Raw genomic sequence first — 15143 nt, forward strand, 5'->3', positions numbered from 1 at the left:
TGGGGGTTGTCATTGGACCTGAGGAGTGTGACTTCACAAGCAGGAGTTTTGTGCTGAGAGGGAATCCCTGCCTGGGGCAGCCCCTCTGTGGTGTGGGCAGGGGGTCCTGCAGCCCACGGGTTCAGGGGGAGCCAGATGTGGTGGTGGGCTTGGAGCAGGGCCAGGGTGGGCATGGGGGCTCTGGTGCCACCCCACTGCCAGCCTCCTGCCAGCCTTTGGGGCAGCACAAGCCACCAGCCTGGGGAGGGCTCAGAGGCACAGCCACGGGGCTGCTGGGCCAGCCTGGGGCTGAGAGCAGAGATGCTGCTGTCGGGTTCCCTTAGTGAGTGGGAGATGTAACTCCTGCAGACACCACCAGCTCCGTGAGCTTCAGCCTCCCTGCTTCCCCTCCGGCCTCAGGGAACGTAGAAACAGGGGAAAGCTAACCAAAAGGGTGGATAGATTTAACTTCACAGCCTGGGGCTTGCAGAGCAAGTCAGATCTGTCAGAGTGCTGAAGTCACTGGTTGTTTGTAATGGTCTGAACATCTCTGCAGCTCAGTCTGGTGCCCCAGCACAGCCCAGCCCTGTCCCGGGGCACTGCAGAGGGTCCCCCTGGCATCACTGGGGCTGTTCCCAGTCCCTGTGGCATCACTGGGGTCTGGGCATGGGCCCCTTCCTGCAGAGGGGCTCCTCAGGGAGTGCAGAAACGTGTCTGCAGCAGGCAAGCTGGGCTTCTTTGTGTGAGCCAAGCACCTGCAGAGTCTGTGTAATCCCAGTTCGGAGAGGCAATATTGCAGTTCCCTCATTTTTTTCCTAGTGGCTGTGCTGGCCCCTGACTCTGCTCTCCTTGCGCCTGCAGTTCTGCCACGTGCACCTTGGAGGGGCTGGGCTGTGTCCTGTGGAAACTGTAGGAAAGGTGTTGTTTTTAGGAGCCAAATCCAGCTGGGTCCTGCCTGGCCCTGCCCCTGCCCGGAGCAGCTCCTCAGAACTCTGATACCTTGGCAGTCGTCACCAAAAACAATAGAGGCTTACAAACCCCTGGAAACTGAGAAGGTTGTTAGTAATGTTATATGCAAGATAGAATTTCCTCGAAGGAAGTTAATAGATGAGCAGGTCAGCAGAAGATTTATAACAATATTAACTTTCTCAAGCCGTGGAGTCAATCACAGTGGGCTCCAGGCATGACTGTGTGCCTAAATATATCCCTGTGTTGCCATTCCTGGTGTCAGACACTGAGGTGGGTTTGGCATTCTCTGCCCTGTGTGCTCATCAGGGCTCAGCTGGATCACCTCCTGATCAAAGGGAGCCACCACGTGCCTCTCGCCGCCTCCAAATGTGCCTATTCCAGTGCCACGGAGAGAGCAGGCTGTTAATTATTTAGGGAGCAGACATTTCATCTGGAAAAGAAAAGGAAAACCACATAAAAGGGAATTTTTGAACCAAGTGTGATAATTAAGTGCTCGTCATTGTATATTTTTGTATCGCAGTGTTGTCTGAACTTTATTTTACTTTAAACTGTTTTTCCGTGGCTCTGTGACTTGTACTGTACAAAGCTGGGGAACTGTGTTGAACAAGGTGCACTCCATTATATAAAGACTAATCACCCATTTTTATTTGGAATGACTGGGGGGTCATCTTTGTGCTCCTGGGTGGGCTGGAAAATGGAATTAAGTTAAGATCAGGGTTGCTGGTACCTGACAATTCACAATGTGAAGGTCTTTGAAAGATGGAACTGACTATTGAGTATTCTTTTTTCATCTGTGACAATTTACAATGACTATGGCTTTCCCTGTTCTTTCTGAGACCAAATAAATTAAAAAATAAGAATCCTGAGATAGTGATAAATCTGTCTCTCTGTCGTGAGGAGATGGCTCTGCATGGTATATTTATTCTCCATCGGTGATTTTTCCTTGGAGTAGCAATTCAAGCAGGATAAGTTTAGCAGATTTAGTCACAACAGTGGTAAGAAGTGTAACTGAACTGAGAGCATCCTCCTTCCCCAGCTCCTGAAACGCAGAAAGCCGAGGAACAGTCCCGGGCTGTCCTTTCATGCTGCTTTTTTTAATGAGAAGTGGTAGATTTCCAAGCAGTGCCATCCAAAATATCCACTGGGACCCCGTAACTGCTGCTAATTATTCCCCGTGTCTAATGTGGGATCTGCCTCGGGCTCTGCTGCCACTCAGGCGGCAGCACGAGCCTGGAGAGCTCATGTCTGGCCGTGTCCTTTCTGCAGAGGCCGCCCTGGGCTCGCTGAAGGCGCCGCACACGGACAGTGCCCCGGCGGTGCCGTCGCCGCCGCAGCGCCGGGACTCGGACAGGTACTGCCAGCTCTGCACAGCCTGGTTCAACAACCCCCTCATGGCACAGCAGCACTACGACGGCAAAAAGCACAAGAAGAACGCGGCCAGGGCTGACCTCCTGGAGCAGCTGGGCAAGACCCTGGACCTGGGGGAGCTGAGAGGTGAGGGAGCGGCACGTGGAGATCGGGGACCTGCCCCCCGTGGGGTCCGGTGACCCTGGCCCGCTGTGGTCACTGCTCCCCTGCTCCAGTGGTGCAGGGACCCCGGGGTCCCCTTACTGCTTCGTGAGGTTCCCACTGCTGTGAAAAAACATCCCCTGCTCCAGGGTGCCAGCCTGCAGTGTTAGCAGCATCCTTTCGGAGTTGTTTCCTAGGGATCTCTTCTGCCTCCTCCTAAAATAGTCCCTTCCACTGGCACACACGCCTGTCCTCGAGCAGTGTGGCCCATCCCTGGGAGAGGAGAACACGTTGGAGCGCTTGGCCCCACGGGGACAAGGGGATGGGAGGATGTTGCTGGAGGCAGAGCACTCCCTACATGTCCCTGATGGAGAGTGGGACAGAGCTGTCTGCTGTGATTTAATTAGTGCTTGTAAAACACTGCGGTGGCCCTGGGGCCGCACAGCCAGAGAGCTGAGCACTTGCTGCAGGGATGTTAAACACAAGTTTTCTGTGTTCCTGCAGAAAGGAGAGCAGCCTTCCTCTGTCTGTCTGTCTGTCTGTCTGTCCCTCTGTGCTGGCCCCACGGGGAGGGGCTCTGGCACCTGTAGGGTCCCTGTGGGGGCTGCACCCCGGGGTCACACAGGTTTGGGCTTTGCACCCCTCTGGGAGCTGCTCTCGTGCAGAGCAGAGCCACAGCCCCCCGGGACCCCCAGGCCCTCCCGAGCTGTGATCTGTGCCGTGTCCAGGACTGAATCCTGACAGAGCACAGCTTTGCTCTGAGGGGCAGGCACAGGAGAGGCACGAGCCTCTTGTCTCTGAGGTCTGGGTTCTGATCCCCTGTGCAGACCGAGGCAGCTGAGGGAGAAGGGCAGGTTTGACTCAGAGCCATGTGAGAGAGGTCTGGTTTGCCAGTGAGGCTTTGCAATAACATTTTAAAATACCTGGGTTTTTTTTCCCTTGCTAAATGAAATAATTTCCCTTTAGATACTAATGACTATACAATATATTGTGCACTTCTTGATCTCTCATAAACCTTGTAATGGTTATCCAGATCCTCCTGTGCTACCTAGTGTGACTCACAGTGTCATCAATGATTCATGGGGCTGAGTCACTGCCTGCTACTGGAAGGATGTGGGAATAAAACCTGGGACAATAACATGGAAGTGCTCGGTGCTTTGAACTGTGCCAAGCTCCAGAGTGGCCGAGGATGTCATTAACTGTAAATAAATCAGCTGTGAGGTGTTTTAGTCATTTAGCTTGTGCCCGGGAGAGTTGAAATTGGAGGCCTTCACAGCCTCAGCAGCCGCTGGTTTTTACCCTCCCGTGGTGCTGTGCTTGGCTGGGTTTGCAGCTGGGTCCAGTGTGGTCCCTCCGGAGTGGGGGTGGCAGGAGAGGGGCCAGCAGAGCTGTCCTGGCTGTGTGTGTGCCTGGTGCAGGGGAACAGCTCTGGCCCTCTGGTTGGACACTCCAGGGTGCTGTTTTGGGGGCTGCAGCCTGTGGTGCTCCCCAGCACCAGGGAGGTGCACAGCCAGGGAGCCAAAGGGGCTGTCCCTGAGCCCATCCCTGAGCCCATCCCTGAGTCTGTCCCATCCCTGAGCCTGTCCCATCCCTGAGCCTGCCAAGCTGGGAAAGCTTTTTTCCACTTTTTCTTAACTAGGCCATGTCCATCTGTCCATCTCTGTCCCTCCAGAGATGCTCTCCTGGGTGCACTCAGCTGCCAGCCCAGAGCAGATCCTTACAGGTGTTGAAGGCAGTGGCTGCCTCAGTTTTCCCTGGAACGCAAAGTCATCCCCTTCCCCTGCATCCCTGGTGGCTTCTCCCATCACAGCTTAAATATTAATTCTATTTTGACTAGTGTGGGAGACGAACATTTGATGCATTGTGTGAGCCTGGAATAAGCAGTGTCAGTTGAAGTACAACATTTCAGCAGCCTTTGATGTTGTGATAATGGCTGTAATAAAATATTTATTGATAAATATGAACGTGTATTTGGAGAAATAAGAATAGAGATGTATTTTTGGACAACTGATATTTATAGGAAACAAAAACATTGATTCTTCTCACCAAGTGCTCATCTTGCAATTTTGAAGTCTTATTTTCTTCTCAGAAATGAGAAAGAGGAGGGAAAAAAAGAAAAAGGAGAAATGAGCACCATTTCTGCAGTGTGTGCTGTGTGTTGAGTTAAAGCTGCAGCACAGGGGAGTGCACAGGCACAAATCTCTGGGCTGAGTGGAGGGCAGGGTCCAGCTCTCTCTCTCCGAGCAGCTCCATCTGTTTTCCAGCTGTGGCACTGAGCTGCTCCAGGTCCCCCTGCTCCCAGGGCTGGCCTGGAACCCCCTCTGCTCCTGCTGGGCAGGGAGGGATGTGGGCATAGACTGAAAGAGGGAGAAATTAGGAGTTCTGTTCCTGCAGAGCTGCCTCCCCTGGCTGCCCCTGAACCCTGAAAGACAAAACCTGGTGGGTACCAAACCTCAATTCCAGGCTCTGCCCCCACAGGCAGTGCCTGTTCAGCAGCAGGAGTGGCTCGGGCAGAGGCACTGGCACGGCTCCATCTGGCAGCTCTCGCCCTCCCCAGCCTGTGCCAAGCACAGGGAGGGAGAATGGCAGGTTTTGTCTGTCAGGTCACACCTCACCAGTTTCAGTCCATGTCTGGTATCCCCCATGGCCGAGCTCTCGTGTCCCCTCTCCGAGGCAGGTTGGCTCCACAGGGGCAGGTGGTTTGTAATGGACTCTGCCTGCTGCTGGGGCTGAGTCCAACTCTGCAACAGGTGCCCTGAATCCCTAAAAGGAAGCACAGCAGCCTCTGCAGTACAGCAGGACAAGGGCACAGGGATGTTGTCACCTGGAGCCTCTGTGTTCTCAGGTGTATTGGCAGTGTTGCAGATGCTGTCTTGCAGAATCAGGCAAAGAGCTGAGTTTCATTTTCTATCTCGTCTCATAATTTCTTTGTGTGCCTTATAAATACTTCTCATTCTGTTCTGTCACTTGTGGTTAGTAAGAAGCAGTTTAACAAGAACTCCCCTGGAATGGGTTTTAATGCATTTTATGCAGAATGACATTAATGACTTGGCTTGTTAATATTTCATTTAATGGGGATAGGAGGACATTCAATTTTACATGAATGCATGTCACGCTGCAGGGGAGGGAATGCTGATGTGTCATGAGGATGCAAAAGGGAATGTGAGCACAGCCAGAGCCCAGCAGCTCCTGGCACAGAGTGCTCAGGCTGGGACCACCTTCCCATTGCAGATGGCCCGTGGGGTTGAGCTTCAGTTTTATGGAACCAGTTTCAGCCAAGTAGCAGCTTTGGTGAGCTCCAGTGGGGTGGAGTTCTGGTGGTGCTGGTGTCCTGGAGGTGGTTGTTGCACAGCCAGAGCCTGGTTGATGAACACTCTGGGTTTTCTCCGCAGGCCTGAAGCGCAGCTACACCTGTAACGTCTGCAGCGTCACCCTGAACTCCATAGAGCAGTACCACGCGCACCTGAAGGGCTCCAAACATCAGACCAAGTGGGTATTGTCACGCTGCTCCCCTGGGCTCCAGCCAGGCTGGGGCTGCTGGGCTGGGATTGCCTGTCCTGGTACTCTGCACTCCGGCAGCCTGGTCAGCAGAGGGGCTCTGGGGGCTGGGCTGGGCTCGGGGGGCTCTGGGAACACAGAGGCCCCTCCAGCTGGAGGAACACATGGGCTTCCTGGAGTCCTGCTGGCCTGTGGCTAATGATACCAAGTTTGCAGCTTCTTTCATGTGTGAAACCTCAGAAGAGACACCGGGAGTGGAATGGGATTAGGTGTTTCCCAGTGAAACTGTTTTTGCTGTGATTTAGAGCAATTATGCATTACCCAGCTCCGAGAACTGGGGGGAGTCTGCTCTGTCAATTAGTACAAATTATTAAAATGAAGTGATGAAGATACATGGTACCAGAGAGTAGATTAATAAACTAATCGCTCTTAATGCACTTACATGTGAGCTTTGGGAACTGTTTCAGGCTGGAGCACTCAGGACTGCCCAGATTAGGAGAAGAATATAAAGGGATGTACCTGAAGTGCTGCAGGTAGCTTTGAGGGCAGTCTGAAAGGTGAGCAGGATGAGCAGAACCAGCAATAACCACTAATGGCTCATTTGGCTTAAGCCAGCAAAGGATAAACCCAGCCCTTCCCCAGATGATGTTGGACCTTCCCAGATTATTATTGACAGATTCCTTATTATTCATGTGAGTTCTGCCCTGTTTATTCAGGGATTTTGAATGTCTGTCAGATGTGGTGACCCAGCACACCTGCCAGTGCAGGTTGTTGTGGAGCAGAGGGCAGGGGCCAGGCAGAGCTGTGGCTTTGGGCTGTGCCAGGAGCAGTCTGGGACCTTCAGCAGCTCCTTTGCTGCCTCCATCTCCCTTTCTCCTCCAGCACTTCTCCCTGGTGGGCTGTCCCTGCTTGACCAGGTTACAGTGGGGACAGTGTGGACAGGGTTGGGGTCTGTACCCAGTGCAGCAAATTCCCACTGCTGGAAAATAGAGCCAAGAGCTCTTCCCATGGGAAACCTGGAATGAGAGCATCTGTGCTGAGCTGCCTGGGCCCAGAGCTGGAATTTATCCTTCCCCTGCCAGTCCTTCTGAGCCTGTATGATTATTGCTGTGGTTGCTGCTGGTATTACTGTGAAGGATAAAGGAGTTCATCTCAAACCACAGCAGCCTCATGGATGGGAAATAGAGATGTGCAGAAAGATGTGCCACCACTTTGCAGTGCCAGGAGGGTGCCTGGTCCTCTGGGTTATCCCCACACCTGCTCTGATGTGCAGCCTCCTGCAATTAGCAGAGATGAAGAAATCTTAATTTCTAGTGCTGGGGACGAACACCTGGGGAAGTTATTTGTGCTGTGGCTGTTGTAGGAGTGCTGTGGCTGTTGTAGGAGTGCTGTATCTGTTGTGGGAGTGCCTGGCTGTTGTAGGAGTGCTGTGGCTGTTGTGGGAGTGCCTGGCTGTTGTAGGAGTGCTGTGGCTGTTGTAGGAGTGACTAATGGCACGTGTGCCCTCAGCTCAGCCCGTTCCCAGTGCAAAGGGATGTGCTGGGCAGTGCAAACAATGGATTTTGGCAGGGCTGCATCTGTGTTTCTGTAGCTTTCTCTGAGCAATTACCTCTTCTATACAAAGAGAGAGAATCTGGAAATCCAGACCTGGTCCTCTGCTGAGTTTCCACAGCCATGATGTCCCACTGGGCCATTGCAGCACCGTGGCTCCCAAGGGTGCTCTGCACTGGGGGTGGGTGAGGATTGTCCCCTCCTTGTACCTTGGCCAGTGTTTTCCCACTGGTTTCTGCTGTTCTCATTATTGTTGGTTAATGTCAAGACTGTCCTCTGCCTCGTAACTCAGGCTGAAGCCAGTGGACTGCAGTTACCAAGGCAACAAAACATTTTATGTAGCTGTCATACTTCATATAATTAAAAACTAAACAGACCCGAAGAAGGGGGCAGCAGTTTGTGAGGGAAATGGATGAAGGGAGACAGGGATTTTGCTCCTGGACAGGTGAGCAGGGAAGGTGGAAGCTGGTACCACCCAAAAAATACTGGGCAGATGTGTTCCCAGGACCCTGTCACTGCCCCACACGGGGCTGGGGGTCCTGCAGCTCCGTGGGCAGCACAGAATTTGGGGGTCATGTCCTGGGCAGTCTGGTGGGCAGGGCTGAGCTGTTCACAGGAATTTCGGGGGCTTCCCCAAATGTTTCTGACTACGTTTGTTTGACCAGAACAGGGAAAATAGGGCTTGGGGGGGAAGCTGGAAGTGTCTGGGCTTGTGTTTTGGTGTTGAATAAAAGATGCAGGAGGAGGGAGCTAATACTGAGCCAGTCCTTATCCCTCCGGCCAGTGAATATGCAAAGCAGATACATCTGCCAGCTCCCATCTTTTTCTCCAGGGTGCAGGTACTTGAGCTGTGTATTTGAAAATTAAGGTAAAATGCTACCTTGAACGTGTGGGAACGTGCTCTGCTCGGGCTCTGACGGGAGATGCACGGAGCAGGTTTTGGGATGTGGATGGACTCTGGAACATCTGCAGCGGGGAGGAGCACTAAAACCTTTAATTAGGGATTTATGAACTGCGTAGAGATGATTGAGTCATTGTTTGACTTGCTTTCCAGAAATAGATGTGGGTTTTTTTTAATCTCCTCCCTCCCTCCTCCCCCCAGAGGAGCAGTAGAGCAGCAGTGCTGGGCAGGGTGCCAGGCTGAGCCCTGGTGGGCACCAGCAGCTCCGTCCTGGGGGGACCAGCAGCAGCCAAAATGCCAGCTGTGAAGGTGTCCTCCAAAGGGTTGGGAGGGAAGCACGTGCCAGCCTGGCTCCTCGCTGCTTGCCGTGGGCTGGCAGAAACAAAACCTCCCTCTTTTCTGCTCTATGTAAACTGCAAAGAGGAGAAATCAGCTGCTCAAAGTGATTTGCAGCGAACAACAGGGATTGAAGGTCCCAGGTAGTTGTGGAAGGAGCCAGAGGATCCTCCAACTCCACGGGTCAGAGCAATGCTTGTGTGGAATGCTTACCCTGGGGCTTTGCAAAAAGCATTTCCCTCCTGGCAGGGCCTGGGGACGGGCTGGGGACGGGCTGGGACGTTGCTGAGGCCAGGACAAAATAGCTGCGTTTGGGGAAGATGCTCCAGAGGGCCTGGGCCTGGGTCTGAGGCAGCTCCTCAGGGCGGGTGGGTCGAAGGACCAGAGGTGGTGCTGGCAGACCACAGAGCCCAGACCCACATCTGGGGTCAGGGCCATCCCTGGGCTGGCTGTGGATCCATCACACGTTGCAATAACGTGCCAGGGAGGGAGAGCTGAGCTGGGAGCTGAGCTGGGAGCTGAGCTGGGAGCTGAGCTGGGAGCTGTCCTCCACCACTCGGGCTGTCAGTGATGGGAGGCTGAGATCCAGCCCTAGTAATTAAGAGTCTGACTGTGTGGGGATAATGATTACCACTTCCATAAAGAAGAATTTTCTCTTCTCGCCTTCATTTTGTCTCTTTGATCAGCCAGGCCTCTCTGCCACATCTAGAGCTCACAAATGTATTCCGGGGTGTTATAACCACTCATTTACGCTTTCCTGGATGCTCATACACGTCTGGGTTTCCCTTTCCAGCTCTAGGTTCCTGATTAATTTTAGGGCTTTTGCAGAGAGGGGACCCGATCCTGCAGCTGTCATTGGGGTAAAACCAATGTAGTGGTCAAAATGAATTCTGCAGAGTTGGGAATGGTCATGCCCAGTCGGGGAGGTGGCTCTGCAGCCCTTCCTGCACAGCCCCTCGTTGACTTTGGGCTGCACCCTGTGGAAGCCCAGATGGTCGATGTCCTGCTGAGGAGCAGGGACAGCAGGGTGGCTGTCCTGGGTGGACTGTCCTGGCCTGGGTGGGCTCTTTCCTCTTTCCTTTTCTTTCCTTTTTTTCCCCCTGGTTGAGAACCCAGATGTCTAATTGGAGCAGGGCATTTATCACCACAAGCTGCTCGGCTATCCAGGAATCAGAGCTAATCAAAATATTGTAAATATCGTGCCTGGAGAAATGTCAGCCTTCCCCATGGCTGCGTCTGCCTCGCTTCTCCCGCCTGCTTAGGAAGGTGTGAACAAATATTGACAGCCTGTTGTGGCTGCAGCTCGCCCTGGGGTCTGTGTGTCTGGCACAGCCTGGGCAGCTCCATTTGGGGCACGTTTGATGCCAAGCAGGGTTTCTGTTCCCTCTGGGTGTTTCCAGCCCTGTCTCCGGTGCCAGAAGGTCGGGCTCCTCCTGGGCATCCTCACCCAGAAGGAATGGGTTCTTTGATAAAGGATTTCCAACACGTTTCTGGAAATTAGGGTAAATGCCCGAGTCCTACCATGCACTGCACACCCGAGCCAAATGAGTTTGCTCTTACCTTGGTGGCTGCAGCTTTTGTTGGTAAGAGTAACATTTCCATGTGCTTTCTGTAATATGTGGTGTCTGATGCCTAAAGAAGCCTTTAGATCAATAGCAGCTCCAGAAGATGAATAGTTATAAGAGGTAGATAGAATTGAAAGGCATTTTAATTTGTCATTGTTTCAGTTCCAGAGAGCAGCTGAATAATTGCACTGCCTGTGAAGAGAGTGTGTAATACTTTCTCTCATTATAGATCTAAATTGCCTCCCTTCCCTTTTAATGTAAGTGAAAATAAGATATCTTTGATATCTTCTGTTTTGATCATAATTTGAAAGCCCCAGAATGGCCTGTGCAACTTTGTGTCACGGTGTCAGGTGTACAGATTAATTTTTCTAATGTAAAGCCCAAACACTGGGCTGAGTGCTCAAAGCACAAACCTGAGCTTGCCAACACCAATTCCAATTCTCATCAGCTGGGCCATGGAGGGGGCAGGTTGGGCAGGGTTTGTGAGGCTCTTAAATTCAAGTACAGAATCTAGAGAAAGGATGCTTTTTCTGAATTGCTATGGGGATTTTCTTTGACAAAATGCAAAAAAAAAGTCCTTAAAATTGCAAACATGCTTTAGATGGAAAGAGTTTATTTATATATGTATTTTTTTTTTTAGATCTGAAGTCTCCCCTTGGATCACATAAAGCATTTCTTTGGTGGTTCTGTGGAGAACTGTGGGTTTGCCCAATGCTGGGTCCCCTCAGCTCTGCCCAGGCACGGGGGGACAGTGCACGGGCAGAGGTGGAGTGGGACAGGGAGCACCAGGATGGAGTGGGACAGGGAGCACCAGGATGGAGTGGGACAGGGATCACCAGGATGGAGTGGGACAGGGAGCACCAGGATGGAGTGTGACTGTGGCCTTGGTTCTCTCTTGCAGCCTGAAGAACCAGTAGTAGCTGGTCAGTGGGACGAGGACAAGCACTGATGCTGCCTCTGCAGAGAGGAGCGGGTCAGCAGGAGAGGAGGCTTCCTTGGACAATGATCCCGTGTGGATTCAATAATTAACATGTAACTAACCTTCGCTCTGGACAAATACATGGATTTTTTTTTTTAATTTTGTGGTGAGTTAAAATATTTCGATGGATTTTTTTACCCTTTCAGGACAATATTTATTCAGCACAGAGTCTAGAGTATGATAACTATCCTGTAAATACAGCACTTACTCATCAGTCATCTTCAGGGACAGTGGAAACAAACTATTTTACTTTTTCATATTTATTCTTAGATTTCTCCCAAGAGCATAAGATTATTCTATTACATTATCCATGATAGTGATGTAATCAGTCTTCAATCAGAAATAAACACACTTTCTTCACCTTCTCCAGCATGGTTTGTGTCAACATAAAGAGCAACAGCAGTGAATCACAGGGACTGTGTAACGGATGAGCTTTTTCCTTCCCTCTTTGTCTCTGGAGAAACAAATGGTTCCATGAGCAAAGAACACTGAAATGAAAGGGTAAATTCCTTTTTTCCCTGCTGGTGGGATTCCTGCAGGCTCGACAGAAGCTGTTTGCTTGGTGGACTTTGATGCAAGGCCGAGGCTGGAGCTGCTGTGCCCAGCAGCCAGCAGCAGCTCGTCCCTCTCCTGCTCTGGGAGTCTGAGCAGAGAGAAGGAGCCGAGGCAGAGGACTGACCTTCACTGCTCTGCATCCTGGAGCTCTGCTGGGAGGGAGCCTCGGCCCCTGGGCTGTGCCTGAGCCCCTGGTCCCGCCAAGGGAGGGGTCAGGGGTGCCTCAGCATCACCTGCTTCGCTCCGTGGGGCCGGTGGGAGCCACTGCAGAGGCTCTGTGTGATTAATTTGCGCTCTCGCATCGCTGCCTTTCGTGTGCGGAGGAGAATGGGTTGTTCACAGATGAGTAAACATCTCCTTGGGTTTCGTAGCTGTGGGGTGGTTTCATTTATTGTGTTTTGGGTAATAACACAAGCTGCCAGTGTTCCTGAAGCTAAACTGCCTCTTTACAGAGAGAATGATTTACAGAAATAGGGCACATCAGTCATGCGGGTGCAGGGCTGACTCTTCTGAGCCTCCTTCCCCCAGAGTCCTCCTCCCCCAGGCGGCACCCAGGGGGCTGCAGAGGAGTTTTTGTCAGGAGAGAAAAACAAAAATCCTCTAACTGTGTGCTCTAGTAATCGCTACAAGCTAATTGCAGCAAATTAATTACAGCACAAGCACAATTTCTTTCCCCAGGCAGGTGTGGAGACAGCTCTGCAGTGAGCTGGGTCAGACCTGGCCTCTGCTCCCAGCCTGTGCAAGGCTGGCTGTCCTCCTGCCCTGGCTCTGGGACCTGGCCCGGAGCTGGTGGCTTGCTTGGTCTAAGAGGATGAGTAAAGGCAGAGGTCCTGTCTCTAATTTAGGAAGATCCAGACTTTCTGCCCCTCCAGCACCTCTCGGGTGGGAGGTTTGTCCTGTGGCCCTTCAGAGCAGGAGGGTCAGCGCTGCCAGTGGGATTTCCACGTCCCACATCCCACCTCCCACACAGCCCAGGTGAGTGAGGAGCAGGTGAGTGAGGGTGAGGTGCCCCATCACATCCCCCCAGCTCTCCTGGGGTGACAGAGCAGTGCAACATTTGGGTTTGTTGCAAATATTGTCCTGGTCCAGTCAATCAGGCTTTGGTTCCTAAATCCTTCTAATCTCTTGCTTTTCCTAAGTTTATTAGGCCTTCAAAGCAAGACATAAAAAGACAAATCTCCTCGTGGTAAGTCAGTGATCCCTGCAGAAGTGCTGCCAGATCTCTGATGTTGAGCCTGGTCCAACCACCCCAGGCTGAAACACTGAGAGTGGATGTATCAGAGAACTTTGAAAATGGTTCAGTGCAACCACTGTGTCCCCCAGGGTTACTTTAAACTGAAGGGTGAAAACACTTGCATGTATTTTCTTAATTAAAAAGAAACCAAACACGCACTCTGCGTTTTTCATGCATTCCATCTATCTATACATTACAGAATTTAGTTTTGTTCTGGCCAAATGTTTTCCCAGCTTAAAATTCTGTGCAAGATGTTCTGTAGAGGAAGTAAATCTCAATAACTTGTCATCAGTCTGGCTGGGTGTCACCCCACACAAACTTTGCAGAGCAGTGCTAACTGGAATAGTGCTGTCAGTGGGAGACAGCTGGAAATGTGGTTGTTAACACTGGAACTGTAATCTTTTGGATGTGTTTTATTAGAGTTTGTTGCCTGTAATAAGGCAGCTCTCTAGGCTCTGGTGCAGATGTGCCACGTTATGTGTTGGGGACAGGACACTGTGGTGTTTTATGCTCAGACACAGCACAACACAAGTGTGTGGTTTTATCTGGCTCCGTGTGGAGGCAACAGAGCTCTATGGCAACGGGGTGTAACGTGAGGCTGCCCCAGACAGCCTCACACAGAGATTAATCACAGGGGAGAATGCTCCTGGTACCTAGGTGCTGCTTCCTTTGTTAAGTTCCTATTGCATCAACTTAATTAGCAAGTCCTGACCTTTAAAACCACCTTCCATAGTCTCCAAATTAAGTATGGGGAAGTCTGATTCCTCCTCGGGGCTGTGCTGGCAGCTCCCTGCTCCTGTCTGAGGCTGCTGACCCGACCAGCTGCCAGCCCTGACCCACCAGGAGGGGCTGTGCAGAACCCCCGGGGCTGGGGCACCTCTGGAGACAGCTGGGACCCAGTTTGGGGGTTGAACTTTTGGGATCTCAGGAGAGAGAGCAGGTGTCCATTAGCACTGCAATGTGTTCCCCATGAAGTTACTGCACTGGGCTCAAGTGCAGGACTTTATGATGGATTTTGTGGAGGGCCACTGCTCCCTAATCGAGCCCTGTCTCCTGCTCGTGGGTCTCTGACAAAAGCCTTTGTCTAACATGGTTTTAATCAGTGTGTGCGTTTCAATTTGCATATTAATAGCAAGGAACTCTTATTACAGCTGCTGTTGATGAGATGGTGTCAAGCCCATCTTCCCATCTGAGGAAAGAAAGAAACTGCATCTATTGTGTGAAGAATGACATTGGCAGAAAACATGTCCATTCTTTGCCTCTATCTTCCTTTATCCCTGCCTTTATTTTGCTCTTGATGGCTCATATGGATGCATTCATTAGTCTTTTCTTTTCCCCTTATAACAAGGATCATTTACCAGGAGACTCAGACAGGATTTCACGCCTGTTGTGGCAGCTCCAGGCTAAATAACAGTTCTGTTTTTAACTTGGAAAATGGCAAAAGGTGGCCCCGGGCTGGGAGCTGTTTGTTGTAGCAACCCAGAACAGTTAAGGTGCCATCATGAACCACGGCCCTGCCTGCTCTCCAGGGTCCAGCCTTTCCCAGCTCCAGAGGTGTTGGCGTTGCCATCCACCCCGGTGCCGGTGGAGCCGCTTCCCGTGGTCCCAGTGGCAGCAGGGGCAGCTGGAACGTGGCTGCTGTGGCAGCTGGAACGTGGCTGCTGTGGCACGTTCAGGGGTGAGAGAGGGCTCGTGGAGCGGCTCAGGGCGAGCCCTGAGCAAAGGGAAACTTCACTCAGTAGAAATGGGAAATGCAGAGGAAAATTCCGTGGAAAAACCAGCCCGTGGAAGGGGCTGGAGGAAGAGTGAGCCCTGCAGTGAGGGGGGTGCTGCTCATGCACATTTAATGAGAGCAGTGCTGGTCTTAGCAGACAAACGACCTCAATTCACCCACTGCTCGGTGCTATCGATTCAATGGCTTCTCCTAATGAGGAAATTATTATCTGCGTTAGGGAATGTGGAACCCAGCAGGTGCACAGCATTAAGTGATGAAAAACCAGCTTTGCCAGTGCCAGAAACACGGTGGTGCAGTGCCAGGGACGAGTGGGGCCCTCGGGTGGACGCTGG

General features: G+C 51.9%; 1 protein-coding gene across 1 annotated transcript in view; it reads left to right on the forward strand.

Annotated features, from left to right (window-relative positions):
- ZMAT4 (zinc finger matrin-type 4) overlaps window positions 1-11652 on the forward strand; it is a 30349-nt gene extending 18697 nt beyond the window's left edge. The window contains exons 4-6 of the mRNA XM_018085803.1: window positions 2215-2442; window positions 5850-5946; window positions 11210-11652. Of these exons, the coding sequence (XP_017941292.1) occupies window positions 2215-2442; window positions 5850-5946; window positions 11210-11225 (341 nt within the window). The 3' untranslated portion in view covers window positions 11226-11652. The remainder of the gene's footprint in view (window positions 1-2214; window positions 2443-5849; window positions 5947-11209) is intronic.
- The last annotated feature ends 3491 nt before the right edge of the window (window positions 11653-15143 follow it).

This window comes from Manacus vitellinus, unplaced genomic scaffold, assembly GCF_001715985.3.
Source record: "Manacus vitellinus isolate BGI_N305 unplaced genomic scaffold, ASM171598v3 scaffold_87_pilon, whole genome shotgun sequence".
NCBI lineage: Eukaryota > Metazoa > Chordata > Aves > Passeriformes > Pipridae > Manacus > Manacus vitellinus.